This window comes from Neovison vison, chromosome 4 (genome assembly GCF_020171115.1).
Source record: "Neovison vison isolate M4711 chromosome 4, ASM_NN_V1, whole genome shotgun sequence".
NCBI classification, from domain to species: domain Eukaryota; kingdom Metazoa; phylum Chordata; class Mammalia; order Carnivora; family Mustelidae; genus Neogale; species Neogale vison.
Genome location: NC_058094.1, coordinates 9,027,303 through 9,043,654, shown reverse-complemented (window position 1 = coordinate 9,043,654; position 16,352 = coordinate 9,027,303). Strand labels below are relative to the sequence as shown.

The following is a 16,352-nucleotide window of genomic DNA, read 5'->3' as shown; positions in this document are numbered from 1 at the left end:
GGTAGCTAGAGAAGCAGACACTGAAATATCACTCAAAGACTGTGATGAAGATGCCTGGGCCACAGGACACGTCTTCAGATGGACGTGAACCCACTTGTGCCTGCCTTATTTGTCTTTTAAAAGATAACTTGCTGCTTTCCAGAAGGAAGTAAAAATTGTTTTATGGAAATAAAATTTCAATTTTTAATAAAATAATTATAAGATAATTAGCATTCAATGATCAGGACCAGAAACTATAAATTTAGAGAGAAAATCCATATCAATGAGAAAAATGAGTAATAAGGACTAATATCATATTGGATTTTCTCCTTACCTCCTGACAATGAGGGAGCAGAAGGAGACATGATTACACATAGCTCTCCGCATCAGATACGAAGCAGCTGGAAGTATTTTCAAAAGACGTTCCTCTCCTGGGGACATCTGTGTGAACAAGAGCTGTGAATGGAAAGGGGTTTCTTGATCTGGCCATTTTTCTGGCTATAGAGCCCCCTGCTTTTTAGAGTCACATTTGATCAATCTGCTTTTTTTTTCAGTGATGCGGAAATTTGAGAAGGTTCCAGAATCTCAGGTGATCCTCAGTGCCAATGTCACTGCGGTGGGCAGGTCCAAAGTTCCTGGCTCTGAGTCCCCCTTGCTGCAGTGCTTGACAGGTAAGGGGTGGTGAGGAGGTGGGCGCACACAGAGTTCAGCTCGGCTGACCTTGGCAAGACTAATCAAAAAGAACCATTGAATCCCTGATGAGAAATTACACTTTATCGGAACACTGGGTGATGGGCATTAAGGAGGGCCTGTGAAGTCATGAGCACTGGATGTGATACGCAACAAATGGATCACTGGACATTGTATCAAAAACTAATGATGTACTATGTGTTTGCTAATTTAATTTAATTAAAAAAAAACTTGGAAAAACAATGGATTCCCAAAATGTATATCCAACTCATAATTTCACTTCAAATTTTATAATACACCTACTGTGTACCAGGAACAATGCGGTGCCAAACACAGGGGAGCAGAAATGAAGGATGTGGATTCCTCGTAGTCCTACTTGTCCTGGGTGGTAGAACTATCTCTCTCTAGCAGCAGCCAGGCCAGAGAGGACAGCATCAACTCTCCTTCATTGAGTGTGTAGATTACAAGGACTGTTATGAGATCATAACTCTCCAGTCTGGGATGGTCACTGGTGTCCCCCTTACAGATGAGTGTGTGTTTGGGTGTGTTGGGGGTGGGGGCATGTGTCCATCTGTCCTCAGCATCACCTGAGAACGACAGGCGCCGACTGGCCCGTTCTGCCCACAGACTGTGCTCTGGACGAGACCTGCAGCTTCCTCGCGGTGTCCACGGTGGGATCAGAGGTCTCGTGTGATTTCTATGCTTGGACAAGTGACAACATCGCCTGCACGACTTCGGCCCAGGTGAGCGTGGCAGCTGTGCGGGGGTTGTGTGTCCGATGTGCTCTGACTGAATGGACCTCAGACTGCGGGACATGGAGACCGCATGGGCCGGTGGCGGCGCAGGCTGCGGCTGTGTGAGGGAGCGTCCATCTGAGCAGAATGGCTTCCTGACCTGGGTCAGAGGGGACGTCAGTGCTGAGCACTCCCTTCTGGGACCCACCAGCTTATCTCACTGGGCAGACTGGTCGCTGGGATGGTGGGACCTTGTCAGAGCCCTAAATACCATGTCTCCCTGACTGCCGGACTCCAGCATTCCTTTCCAGTGTACAAGTAAAATATGATTATAGTTTAAAAAGAAAAATGTTAAATATTAGTTTGAACCACATGAAGTAACTGTGTCTGGAGGTCAAAGCTGGCAATTTCACTGTTACCATGAATTAAGATAGACGAGGAGAGAGAGGGAAGCAGTGTCCTAACTTCCCAACTCCTAACCACATGCAGATCTCCATTTTTACTCTTCCAGTTTTTCATGGAATCTTCCAGAAAATGTCTATAAGCTTCCCTTTTTTTTTCTCTTTTTTTGGTTTGTTTAAATGGTAAGATCTTATAATATTATTCTTAATTTTATTTTCTACCTTGATTATCTCACTAATGTTTAACTTTCTGTTTAAAATGAATCTCGTTCTTTTTAATGGCAGCATACCAACCCATTCTACGGATGTACGTAATTTATTTCACATTTTAAAGAAGATTTTATTTAGAGAGAGAGAGCTTGAGCAGGAGGAGGGGCAAAGGGAGAGGGAGAGAGAGAATCTCCAGCAGATTCCCTGCTGAGCGCAGAGCCTGTGCAAGGCTCAAACTCACAATTCTGAGGTCACGACCTGAGACAAAAATCCAGGGTCACACAGTCAATTGATGGAGCCACCCAGGTGCCCCTTTATGTAACAGTGTTAAGGACATGTAGATGTGTTAGCAGTTTTGCCATGTGCCCTTTGCACACGCACCTGTGCAGGGGTGTGAGTGTGTGTTCATAAGTGACATCCCAGAAAGGGCATGCAAGGTGGACCCCTGAATTTTAGGACTCGGGCCAGGGTCTGTAGCTGCAGGAGCCAGAGAAGAGACAGGCAGGGGTCTTGGACTGAATCCCAAGCCTGTCAGTTTGGGGCTTTTAGACCACGTGCAGATTCCTAACCTCAGACTCCTTGTCTGTAACATGAAAGGCTTCTGGTGAAGATTTGAGAAGCTAACACCAGACACACAGTAGTCGGGGCAATGTTAGCTCCTTTGAGTTTAAAGGTTAAAGCATCTGGGGGAGGATGACTGTGGCTTTATTTTTCCTTGCTATGGTGACTGAGGCCTGTCTTACGATCTGCCAGGAGGAGATGGAGCCGGGGAGTGGGGCGGGAGGTCAGGTTCTCAGGCAGGACCCATGGGCATTAAGGCTGTTGCACAACGCAGAACGGGTTGGTTTATTTTTTATTCAGGCTTTCCAGGTACTGTCCCCTCACCTTGGCTGGTGTGTGTCAATGTGATTCTGTAAATGGGACACCTCTGTCCACACTCCCCATAGGTATTTTGTGGTTAAGGGGTCTGAGGTCCCAGTCAGTGACTCTGCTTCCTGGGCAGCTATCACATCCCTGGGAATCTCTGACCTAAAGAAATTCTCCTCTATTTCCCTAAGGATCAGATCCAGCTTATAGGATTATTAATAATGAAAACAGCTGATATTTACTGAGTGCGTATAAGTACTTGGCATTTCCCTGAACAAAAGTATTGAATTATTGGTCATCAGAGCCTCTGATGCCCTGACCACTGCTTGCTTAGTAAGTATGGATTTTAGTCTACAAGAAGTAAAAACACTTCTTCATTAAAAAAAAAAAATGCAAAATAGGAATGAACTCTCCCTCCAACTTGTCAGCCTAGGAGAGACCGTCTGTCACAGGGACTGTTCCGGAGGTGACTGTGGAGGCAGGCTGCCCCGGGTTTGGGTCCCAGCCCACTGCTAGCTTGTTGCTCTTTGTCCCTTGGTTCCTCAGAATCATCACTTAGGATGCAGGACACCTGTATCTCCCAATTCTAGTGAGGACTGAGTGAAGTCATACCTGGAAAAGCTTACCGGACAGTTTCTGCCTCAGAGAAAGAGCTCAGTGCCTGTTATGATTGTGGTCACCATTGCTGTCAGTGTCGCCTGACAGGCTGGTGGAAATCCTGTCTCAGCTGTCACAGGGCTCCCCTCTAGGACCCGGGGCTCTCAGTGCTACCTAAGGCACAAGGGTAAGGAGTCAGTCGTGGATCATGAGTGACGCGAACAGTCCACACCACCCAGCACTGAGACCTTAGTGCCAGGTCCTGCCCTCGGGGTCCCCAGCACCTTGTGTCCGGGGTAGGTTTGGGGTGTGGAAGGGACCCTTACCAAGACAGGAACCTTGTGCCGTGGGTCTAGGCTGCTGGTGTATGGTCCAGCTGACAGTCGCCCCACGCCCTCCAGGTCTGACCCCTACAGGGGGCTCTAGTCTGGGACCCGCCACCCACGCCCTTCTCAGAAGTACAGGACTCCCCGGGTCTCAGAGGCCCCGCCCCCCTCCCCAGGCCATCATCCTTGCACTGAGCTCAGATCTTCTAAAAAGGAAGAAGAGCTGTTCCTTCAGATACTTTGCTTTAGCTCCTGGCCTTGGAAGATTCCCACAGCTGGGAAACTCAGTTAGGCAACCCTGAGGGGAGGTAGAACTCTAGGAACCAAACACAAGCTGATAAAAACGGGTTTATCCTGCCGCCCCACACAGCAGGAGTGCTGGAAAGAGTCAGAAAGAGAGATTGGAGATGAGCAAGGAAGGCAAGGCCTTTGGAAGTCTGACCTCATTTCCAAGCTTAGGAACCTTCCTCTGATCCTCACCGGATATAAGCTACGCCTATAAGGACTTCTGCGGGCTGGCTCCTGCCTCTCTTTCCTCTCTGAGAACCATGGGATCTAGCCTGCAAAACACCACAGAATTCTTTAACTTCATTTCTGCCGTTTCCTTTGCTTAAAATCCCCCTTCTTTTATTTCCAACTGACGAACTCTTACTCCTACTTCAGTACCCCACCGAGATTCACGTTTTCTGGGAAACTTTTCTAGCTTTCCCTTCTCAGTAGAATTAATCATTCCCTTTTCTACAGTGACCCCCTCTGGAATTCCATGTGTCTCTGCAGCTAACACCCTGGGCTGGAATTTACCACGTACATGTCTGTGGGCTCTTGAAAGACTGGGAGAAACTAATGGGCTGGAACCTTCTCGTTTTTTATGTTTGTAGTCCCAGTGCCTTGTCATGGTTAGGGTTGGATAAATGTTTGTGGAATTGAATTGACCATCACGGGGTAATAATGCAGCCTCTTTCCGTCTCCAGCATCAAGACACGTTGGGGAATTCAAAGGCCACCAGCTTTGGAAGTCTTAAGTGTCGGGTGACGGTGAGGAGCCGGGCTCAAGGGTCCCCAGATGTGTATCTGAAAAAGGGTAGGTTGGTCGAGCTGGAAGGCTGGGGGCCTTGGTGGCTTTACTTGGTTGGTGTTCTGAGCTGCTTCCTCGCTGGCTCCTTGAAGAAGGGGCCATACTGTCCCCAGCCCCTGGGGTGGGGAGGCTCTCTCTGCAGGTGAGGAACAAAGTGGCAGAGCAGATGTGGGGGCTGCGCTCAGAGCCTCGCTGAGGGCAGACTGTGTGTCCCCTGCAACCCCCGGAGGGGGCTGCCTGTGAGCGGGGAGCATCCCCAGCTGGGGGATGGGCTCTGAGCTCCTGGCGGCTGCCCCTCTTGGGCCTTCCCATTCATGAAGCTTCACACTCCCCACCCTTTGGTCTCCACTGGTCCTGGAAGTTACCAGACCTTCTCACAATGGTCCGAACCTCCAAGCTCCTCCCCTCACCAAGCCTGCTCGGGGACTACTGCATAACACGCTGCACTGCGCATGCCTGTTTCCTGCCGGCTTGTGAACATGCAGATGCTGGGTCCTAGGGAAGCTCTATTTTTAATTTCTTGAGGAATCTCCACACTGTTTTACAAAGTGGCTGCACCAACTTGCATTCCCACCAACAGTGGAAGAGGGTTCCCCTTTCTCCACATCCCCTCCAACACATGTTGTTTCCTGTCTTGTTGATTTTGGCCTTTCTAACTGGTGTGAGGTGATATCTCAATGTGGTTTTGATGTGAATCTCCCTGAGGGCTAGTGATGATCAACATTTTGTGGAGCATAAGGAATAACATGGAGGACATTAGGAGAAGGAAAGGAAAAGTGAATTGGGGGAAATCAGAGGGGGAGACAAACCATGAGAAACTGTGGACTCTTGAGAAACAAACTGAGGGTTTTAGAGTGGAAGGGGGTGGGGGGAGGGGTGAACCTGGTGGTGGGTATTAAGGAGGGTATGGATTGCATGGAGCACAGGGTGTGCTGCATAAACAATCTTGGGACACTGAAAAAATAAAATTAAATAAAAAAATTTTAAAAACCACAATAAATAAATAAATAAGAAAAAAGGAAGAAGGAAAAAAAAAAAGAAAGAAAATACAGATGCAGAGTCAGTACACTGGGGTTGGGCCAGACTCTGTCTTTCAGATAACCTCCCAGGGAAGCCAGAGCTGCTGGCCGGAGGGCCACGCTTTGAGTAACAAAGGTGTATCATAGCCCCCGGTTTACAGTCTGCTTCCCCACACAGCCTTCATCCACCCTCACAGAAATTCCCAGAGGAAGGCAAGAAAGGGTTCATTGCCCCTGTTTTACAGATAAGGAAACTGAGGCTCTGAGAGATTAGGAGAGTTTTACAAGGTCAAACTGCTAATAAATTGGGGAGGTGGGTTTGAACCTAAGTGTGTCTGAATTCCCCTGCACAGCTTCACAGAACGGGGACAGGGAAGGCTGTCCTTGTCTGCTCTGTCCTGCTCGCCTCCTGCCTTCTCTCCATCAGGCCCAAGAGAGGGGTCAGCACACCCTGGGCCTCGGGGAGGCCTCCCATAAGCTGGGACCCTTTGCTGGTGTCTGGTTTCTGGGCCCTCGTTCCCTGGGCTCAGGGTAAGGGTGCTGGCACCGGCCTGCCTGGGCTCAGCCCGTCTGCCCCTCACTGGCTGTGGCCAAGATCCCTGACGTTCTCTGGGCGTCCATTTCCTCACTAGTTAAATAAGAGTCACCAGTGAGCTGGGGAGGTTGGCAGGTTTGGGGTGAGGTTACCTGTGCTTCTAGAACACTGCACAGCATTGGGTAAACAGCAAGAGCAGGGGATTTCTAAGATGGTTTGCCTTCTTGCGGACACGTTTCTGATGACCCGGGGTAAGGCCGCGGACCAGAAGGCAGCCTGGGGCCAGGCCGAGGGCCTGGGGCTGGCAGGGAGGGCGGCGGGCGTGCCACCTCCCAGGTCTGTAGCTCAGGGGGCCGGGCTCCCGGCAGTTCCAGACGACAGCAAAGAGCTGGCAGAACGTGAAGACGGTGCCACGGCCCAGGCCTCGAGTCTCGGCGGGTCTCTGGAGCGGTCCGCAGCCCACCGCCCAGTCCAGTGTCTGTAGCTTTCTGTCTCTGGCCTTGCCTTCACCTGTGTCCTCCATTCTGCCTGAGGGGAGGGCTCCCCTGGGAGAGAGGAGTCCGGCCGGGCTGGGATTTCTCTCATCTGTGGCCAGGTGACTAGAATTTCTGCCCCATGTTTATTCCAATTATTATAATTTTTTATCCATTTAAAAATATTAACAGGGCACAGAGGGTTTCTATTTTCCTAAAAAGGAAAACCAAAATCAAACAAGTAACCCCTCTCCCCCCAAAATACTCTTTAAAACCAATCCTTGGCCTTTTATCACATTTTTTAAAAAGGCAACTCTATTCCTTTCGAAGTGTTTGTTCTTATGTGTCCTTGTCTCCTGAAAGTTTATACTTTGGGGAGGATTGCAACGGAAATTGAGAAGCTTCCTTGCTGCCAAACTAAATCAGGGCAGAACTGGGGTTTGGGTTTTTTTCTTTCTTTCTTTCTTTTTTTTTTTTTTTTGCTTTTGCTTTTTTTGTTTTGTTTTGCCTTTTTTTTTTTTTTTTTTTTTTTTCCCAAGCAGAAAATGCACAGACACAGCCATTTTGCATCCCAAGATAGCAGAGAAGGGAGGTTCAGACTCCTACCTCCCCACTGCCTAGCCCCATCTCTGCTCAGGAGCCGCTTGTTTAGTTTCTAGGCTGTAAGACAGGGATCGAGTGTCCCCAGCGAGGAGGAATAGACACAGTTTTTGAAAGCCTCCCACGTCCGGGGCACATGGTAGAGGTAGGCGGGCACATGCATTCACACACCTGACCTTAAGTGACCCAGAAGACAGGACCTTGATCCTTCTTCCAGGACCGTCCTGTCTGTGCCCACTTAGAATCTGTGGTCTGGAACACGGACCAGCGGCCATGTGATTTTCCAGATGCAGAGGAAGACAGTACTAGAAGGTTCTTTCCCGATTGTCTAGCCCAACCGCTCGTTTCACAGACGATGTCTACAAAGAGGAAGTTTCTTGCTGCTCCAACAAGGTAGAACAGACAGAATCACTGACTGATAAAGGAATCGACCCAGCCATAAGCTCATTTGAGAGGGTTGTAAGTGTTTTGATGAGAATGAAACAGAACCATGGGATAAAGACTGACGTAGGCTTCCTGGACAGTCAGGTTCACGGAGACGGGAAGTAGAACCGGGGTTACAAGGGGCGGGTGGGGGGAGGGGATGGACAGTTCGTGTTGGACGGGTGCAGGGGTTCACTTTGGGATGAAGCAAAAGTTGTGGAGGCGGATGACAGCAGCGATGGCCCCACAGCAGTGTGACCGTACTGAAGGCCTTGGACATATCCGCTTACGATAGTTACAATGGTAAATCTTATGCGATATGCATTTTATCACAATTTAAAGGGAAAAGAAAGATGAACAGTTATTGTGGAAAGTTGGTCAGGGAAGGTGCTTCAGAGGAGGGGACTGGGAACTGAGGCCGAAGGAAGAGGAGGATCCCACCACCAAGGACCTCAGGGAAGGGGGTCCTCCATGCTGGGCAAAATGTGGTGAAGCATGGGCTGGGGCATGGCAGGCTCGGTGCATGATGGGGCGGTCAGGCGGAAGGGGCGGAGGGAACCAGTGCTGGGAGGAGGCGGGGCTTTCTGGAGGCCTGCGCAGTATCTGCGGAGTGTCAGCTCAGCACCGGGCGCTTTGCTCAGCCTTTTTATGTGTGGTTCAGCTTTTCACCTACTCAACCTCCATGATGATTACATACTATCATCCCCATTGAAAGGATGGAGACGTTGAGGCCCTGAGACGCTGTAGGGACTTCTACTCCAGTCTGTCTCATTCTGAAGCCTGTCCTCTTGGGACCCACACTGTGAGCCTCTCCACGACCTCCAGGTGCAAGAATCGGTTAAGCCCTGGTGAACAGCTGGATTCAGGGGAGGTCGGGGCGGTGGAGAGCGCAAACTCCACCTTGCCCTGCCTCCCACCAGCTGTGTCAGCCTAGGCTCGACCGCTCACTCTCTTCCCCCACATGGGAATCGGACCTAATAATAGGATAGACATTTCATATACATATATATATCTATCCCTGGAAATATCTCCTTGCAAAACGATGCTCTAAAAATAACAGGGCTTCTGGGAAAACTAGAGTTAGGGACAGGCGAAACCCAAACCTCACCATTTTTAACCAGAGGACTGACAACAGCAATCACAATCCTGTTTAAAATGCTAGCAGAATTTTTTAAAAAGACATACTGAATCCATCACAAAGAAAAGCTGCAGTAACTCGTAGAAGAGTCACAGAGCTTGATGTGGGAGGGAGTTGGGGGGGGGTTGTTGGCTGAGTTAGGGAGGGGAAAATTGCAACCGTCTCTTTGAGGACAGAGAAGGTGGCCAGTCTGGGGCCAGGGGAAGAATGTGGGCCGATGGGCATGGTGTACGGTTCTGCATTTCTTGCAGCTTGTCACCCTCCGCTGTGCTTGTGTGTACTGCGTTCACCTGTTGTTTGATGGCAAAAGGCAGTGACGTGCTGGGGAAACCATAGATGAACCGATGTGGCTTGAACCACAGAAACACAAGCTGTAGCAGAGCGGGCTGAACCTAACTCACAGGGCAGGGAAAACAAAATGAGGTCATGTAGGCAAGGCACGTGTCACTATGTCTATGTAGACAGTTAGAGCTCAATAAATGTTTGTGCGCAATAATAAAAATAATAATAAATGTCACCTCTCCGCAGACCCTCGTTAGTCCTTCCGGGGTGTGGTGGGTGTCTGTCCAGGTCTGCTGGAGCTCTCTGTTCTCCACACGTGGGCAATCCAGAAGCTCCGTGGTGCAGAGTGTCTCATCTTGGACTTCGCACTACTGTCCCTAGCCCAACCAGAGGGTCCACTGTCAAATGACCAGTAAACTGAAGTCAACTCTGAAGGGTTTTCAGATTTTTTAAAAATTTTTTTCTGCCTTTTTTCCCAGGCCAAGAGTTCACCACAACGAGTCAGAAGAGCTTCGAGCAAACAGGTTTCCAAAACACGCTCTCTGGAATGTACGGGCCCGTGGTGTTCCCAGGCTCAGGAGCCGATCTGACGGGGGCTCATCTCTTCTGTCTTCTGGCGTGCGACCGTGATTCCTGCTGTGACGGCTTCATCCTTGCTCAGATTCGAGGAGGTAATCAATGTGACCGTGAGGACCGGAGCCTTCCAGTCCCAGGACCGCGGCCTGACAAAGGAGCAAGCAGGGGTGCCGAAGCTGGGATATGCAATGTGGGGATGGCGTGGGGAGGTGCAGGCACCAGGTGATGCTTTAGCTTATGCAGTCCTGCAGGTGGGAGTTCCTTCTAACAACAACCGGGAAGCTTTAAGTGAAGGCTTAAGTGAAGGTTTAAGTGAAGGAATGCCATGCTCAGATGTGAATTTTGAAGCTTTGGCTTGAGTGTGCAGAAGGTAGTAGATGGGGAGTTGGAACAGAGATGGGGCTCAGTTAGGAGCTACCCCCACAGTCCAGCTGAAAGGTGGGTAGCACGGGCTGGGATGATAGCGGTGGAGGTGGAGGAAAAGGGTCAGGTTCAAGGTATCCTCAGCAGGCAAAATCGGAGGACTAAAGAAAGGGAAGGTGTCAAAGACCATTCTTGGCGATCCAGATTGTTCGCCTGGTTGGATGGCTTGTTTGTGTGGCGAATAATGGAGGATACCAGATTTGGGGTTTGATGATGGGAAAGGGGGACATGAGGGCATGAGCCCATTTGTAATGTGCCAAGTTCACAGAGCCCTTAAGACATTCACAAGATGTGGACTAAGCTTTTGGGTACAAAGGTCCGGAGCTCAGAGGGGGAGTCCAGGTGGGAGATAGAGACGCATGAGTTCCCAGCACTGAGGTGGTATCAGAGCTGTGGGTCTGGATGGGATTTCCTAGGAAGAGGGTACATGGTGAGAAGGTAGGGGGGAGGGGCCGATCCGGAGTGAACACCTACATAACGGGGAGGATCCTCAAAGAAGATGGGGAGTTAGAGCCCAGACCTCTGGGAGGAGCCCCAGGAGGGTGTGCCTCATGGAAACCGTGGTAGAGAGAGTGAGAAGATGAAGGGAGGTTGTCCACAGGCTTGAATGCTGCTGGGAGCTCAAGCATGGTGTTTATCGAAAATGCTGAGTTTAGCCCACAGCTGTCTGTGGGACTGGATGAGAGCATGTTGTTGGAGGGGTAGGGCAGCAGTCTGGACTGGACTGAATTGAATTCTAAAATCCCTTTTAGATTTAATGCTCTGTGATTATATGATGTGCATTCATGGTAGTATTTAGATAAGCAGAAGTATACATACAGAGAGATAGATATTATACATGCACACATGTACACACGCACACCGATATAAACACAGGTATGTATGTGAAACGCTGCGGTTAAAATCTGCAATGCCTCCCGCCCTCTTCTCTGAAGACGCGGTAATTCCTCCAAATGCTCTTATTACTCACCAAACCATATGGTTTTTCAACTTGGAAGGTTGTTTTCCTTAGAATCGTATATGGAAGAATTAGTTTGTTCCATGGAACAGTAAGCCCACAAAATCCTTTTTTTCCATGACATTTCTGGCTCGCACCTCGCTTGCTTTTCCCTCCAAGTGGCACCTGTGACCCGTGAATTATGTGGAGCTGAATGACCACCTCACCATGCCACAGGTTAAGCCCTCTTAGAGATGCACATAAAACACCAGGCAGATGTTTTCCCCAGGCTTGTCTGATGGGCAGATCTGGAGCTTTGAATTATAAAGCTTTGGCCGGATCTGTCGATGACGGGGAACAGACTCCCACTCCGTCCTTTTACTGTCATCTGGAAAGTCATTTAACCTTCTGGTAGATTCCCCCTTCCCCTCCCCGCTTCTGCCTCCTCCAACCTTCAACTCCTAAGTGGCTTTGCTTCCACTGATTATTAAAGACAATTCACGAGACTTCCGTACCTACATTTCAGTGGGTTCTGAGGGACTCGTGTGCCCCCACACTTCCCAGGAATGTAACGGAAGCCGGCAGGACGGATCCGAATTATTTTGAATCTCTAGCTGGCCCTCGTCTCTCAGACACACGGAGTTCTCGTTGACACTTTAGCACGAAAGAACAAAGCTACGTGGATTTCTCTTCCAAGGTCTGAGAGCAGAAGGAAAAAAATACACCCAACTCTTGTTTAATTCCATGACTCTGTTTCCTGGCTTGGGAGAGGGCAGCCACAGGGCTCAGACTTCCTCTGGGCTCTCAGTGGGCTTTTCGGCACCCCTGCTACCTGGGGTGCTGAGAGGAGGCTCAGTCTGGAGGCCCCCCCTGAGACCCTCGCTGCCTTCTGGCCATTCCTCCAGTTCTCAGCTGGAAAAACCTTTCTCCTTTTCTGTGCCTCTGTTTCCTCATCTATGAAACGAATGGTCTGAGCAGGTCAGGGAGTCTAGAATCCGAGTGTGCAGCAGAATCATCTGGGATGCTGTTGACAAATCCTGATTCCCAAATGTCACCCCCACTCACCCCTACAACCTACTAAGTCAGAAAGTCTGGTTGCTGCTGAGGAACGAGCGTCGTCAGAGCTCTCCCTGTGTTGCTGTTAGAACCAGTCGGAGCCCCGGGTTTGAGAACCAGCAGTCAGAGGACCTGTAAGGGGATTGTTTACACAGAGATGCTGCTGTTGGTTTCTTATCACCTGTGGGTTAAAGGTGGCCAATGGAGGGAGAAGGACAAAATATCAGATTCATAAACTAGACATCTGAGTCATCGACTTTGGGGAAATTCTGGTGAGAGATGAAGTTGAAACTCTATCCGGATCTGGGCCTAAATTAGGCTAAGGAAGGGAATGGGGTTATGAGGTGGCAGATTTCCTATTTTTTTCAGGAGATACTGAACGACCACGCTAGCTATAATGGGACTATTTACTGAAATGACATAGAGATTATTTAATTTCTAGATCTCAGTAAATTTGGGCAATTAACTTATATGAGACTCGGTTTCCTCACCAGTAAAACAGAAATAATAATGTCAATAAGAATTAAGGGGATTAACATTTAAAGTGTTTACTAGCATAGTGACAGCAAAGCACAGACATCTGAAATCTTTGAGTGACCTGCTTTATCTCACTAAAACTGATGTTGCACGTACTTAGTACGGGGTAAATCTTCCTGGTACTAAAGGAAGTTGTAACTTCAGGGAAACATTTTAAAAATTAGGATATGTATTCAAAATTAGCATATGTAGGAGTGCCTGTTTGGTTCAGTCGGTTAAGCGACCAACTCCTGGTTTTGGCTCAGGTCATGATTTCAGGGTCCTGAGATCGAACCCCACAACAAGCTCTGTGCTGAGTGGGAGTCTGCAGGAGATTCTCTCCCTCCCCCTCAGCCCCTCCTCTCTGGGTGTGCATCCTCTCTCTATCTCAAATAAATAAATCTTTTTTTAAAAAATCAGGCTTTACAAAAAATTGATCATATAAAAAATTAAACAGAATAGTTAGTGCCTCCCCTGGTTATAGAATTCTCTCTGCACGTCCCAGGCATGGAGGGCAGAGGGCCTCTGCTTAATGCACCCAGAGACAAGGAACTCACTTCCTCATAGGGAGCTTGTGTCATTGGTACAGAGCTCCTGGTTTTTCTTAGTTCTTTATTTAGAATCTGTGTACTCCTTTCTGAGTCCCTTCAAAGTTGCCATGTGTGCATGTGTGTGTGCATGTGTGCATATGTATGTGTGTGTGTGCGCGTGTGTGTGTGGGGGAGGGTGTTGTAGAGAGAGAGGTTGAGAGAAGGAAGAGAGACTGAAGCTGCTATTTATTTGCTTAAAGTCTCAAAAAGATCACTCGGTGGGGTAGAGGGCAGAGAATGAAGACAGAGGTCTCTAGCACTAAGACTCCCAGTGGTATTGAAGACGTCACTGCTGCTGACCCGTGAAGAAGGGCTCTACTGGAGGGGGAAGGCTTCATTCAGCAGCACAGGCATGGGGGTGGGCCTCCCTTTTGGAATTTGCTACCGTGACAAGTACAGGACAGTCAGAGAAGAGGAGCCTGACTGAAAACCAGCCTCCTGAGCTCCAGTGTCGGTCCGTGTGTCCTCCCAAGGCATCGTTGCCCGTCCCCATCCTCCAAGCCTCTCCGGGCACAGACCTGAGTCCCTAAAAGGGCCCTCCTTGTTCTTCATCACATCAGCCTCTCCTCTCTCTCCTCACTCTGCAGGTCCCATCATCTGTGGGTTGCTGAGCTCCCCTGATGTCCTACTTTGCAATGTCAAGGACTGGAGGGATCCCGCTGAAGCCCAGGCTAATGCCACGTGTCCTGGTGTGACATATGACCAGGGGGGGCGCCAGGGGACGTTGCATCTGGGAGGCCTGGAGTTCCAGAGTAAGTGTCTGTCTTCTGCCTCACTTCTTTCAAAATGTATGCTTTGTATTTCACCAGCAAGTTCTGCCATTCCTCTCCGAGGAGCCCTCTTTGTACCCTGAGAAAGTAATATTTCTGAAAAGAAATTGCACAGAGACACCGCTTAAAACCTGAACAGAGCATCTCAGCAGCTCTCCCAAGGCTGTAGGTTGGCTGGAGGGAGGCCGGCGCAGCTGGGCAGCCACACTGCTGCAGATGGTACAGCACATTGCCCCTAATTATAGGGGTGTACGGGGCTGTGTGCCCTGCCACCCGCATCCGTTGACAGAAATAGCTATTCAGCTTGCTCAGCTCTCCTTTCTTTCAGAAGATCTTCCAACATTTTCCACAAACTTATAAGCATGAGATCTAGACGTTACCCTGAAATCACTTGCCCACCCCCTCATTTTACAGGGCTGGGCATTAGCGCCTGAGATCCCACGGTGGCCAGTCGGATCACCCCTCTGCCTCCCCCGGCCCTGTCGCCTCAGCTGGCGTCCATCAGAGAAGAACCCTAAGCTGAGGACTGACCACACCAGCAAACTCTGTGGTCGGGGCCAGGGAGCTCGCCCTCCCCAGAAGCTCATTAGAAATATGGATGCTCGGGTCCTACTCCAGACTCTCAGGGTAGCCCCAGGAATCTATTCTAACCAGCTTTCTGGAGAATGCCATGTCTGCTGAGTTTGGGAAGTTTGAGAAGCCCTGACTAGGTGACCTGGAAGTTTCCTTCCAACCCGAAAAGTCAGAGTATGGTGAGAACCAGGCCCAGGGGCTCACTGACCCCAGGTTCCTCTGTGAGGCCGGCCGAAGCCTGGTTCCATCTTGTCTCCTCTCTGGCTTATTTGCCGGCACATGATTCCAACCTACCCTCTGCGTTGGGAGGGGTGAAGGCAGTGCAGGTGTCAGCCAGATAGGGCAGGGAAGGAGACTGAAGGGGGGGGTGGTCAAAGAGCCCTTGGAGGCTTCCTGTCTCTAGATGTTCGTCCTTCAAAAGTGGGCAGCCACAATTTCCTGCCTCCAGGAGAAGTCTGTAAGACCTACTTCTCAGTGTAAGGCAGCTCCTGGGGTTCTAATGGCAGAGAGCGCAGCATCTCCTCCTCCACGGGCCTCCCTGACTACCCTGCCGAGTTCAGCGTTTCCCCCACCACAGAGCTGCTGTGTTCTGTGTTCTGTGAATGGCTCCGATAGGCTGTGCGTCGGGCAGCGTGGCGGGCAGGGCCCTGAGAGGGTGCCTCAGCCTGTCTACTCTTCGCGCTTGCCAGCTGGGCGTGTGCCCGTGCTGTCGAATCCCAGTTTTGGACACCAGTTGTGCGACCTGGAGCAGGTCAGGCCTCATTGCTTGTCTACAGAATGGGGTAGCGAGAGGACCATCTCCCAGGGCTGTGCTGAGGTGGGAGGAGAGAGTGGCGATTATCTTAGACACGTGTCCCCTCATGCTTGCCATGAGCCGGCCCTCCTCTCAGGCTCTGGTCACCGCTCACTCGTGCCCCAACCCGGTGCTTGGAGACAGGCTCTGCTTTCCATTCTCCCCACTCTACAGCTGAAGAAACTGAGGCACACTGAAAAGTCTTATTAAGGACCCAGCGCTTCCAAGGAGAAGGACTGGGACCTGAAACCAGGCAATACAGCTCCCAAGCTGACGTTCCTACCCACTCCTCTCTGTAGGCGCTTACAGATAATAGGGTGTCACATAGGATTAATGTTAGATAATATTATTATCATCATTTTTTTAAACTTTATCATAGTCTTTGGTTGTTTTTATGAAGTGGACCCATGTCTAATTAATTTCTGGTTTCCCACCATCCAGCATGAAACCCGACATAGAGAATATAGAATATCTGTGGAATGAATATTTACCAAAGCCTAAAAAAAAATATATTGCCTAATTAAGTGGAATTCCATGAGACTTAACTTTTTTTGGGGGGGGGTTAATAAAATCAAGTCGCTTATTTATGTGGTAGATAGCAAGCATATGGTATCTATTATTCTGAGAGGTAGACCAGGGTGAAAACAAGCGTTTGCAGAAAGACGTATGATATATTCATGGGCAATAAATCCAGAGCGAATTGCTTCACATGGAGCATGTGCTTGGTGTGTGCCCAAAAATAAAGAATGTGTCCTTGTCTGGCCTCCCTG

General features: G+C 49.6%; 1 protein-coding gene across 1 annotated transcript in view; it reads left to right on the top strand.

Annotated features, from left to right (window-relative positions):
- Positions 1-16,352, top strand: part of TG (thyroglobulin) — a 244,302-nt gene that overhangs the window by 63,057 nt on the left and 164,893 nt on the right. Inside the window, exons 23-27 of the mRNA XM_044244917.1 lie at positions 534-650; positions 1,297-1,412; positions 4,776-4,884; positions 9,828-10,019; positions 14,034-14,204. Of these exons, the coding sequence (XP_044100852.1) occupies positions 534-650; positions 1,297-1,412; positions 4,776-4,884; positions 9,828-10,019; positions 14,034-14,204 (705 nt within the window). The remainder of the gene's footprint in view (positions 1-533; positions 651-1,296; positions 1,413-4,775; positions 4,885-9,827; positions 10,020-14,033; positions 14,205-16,352) is intronic.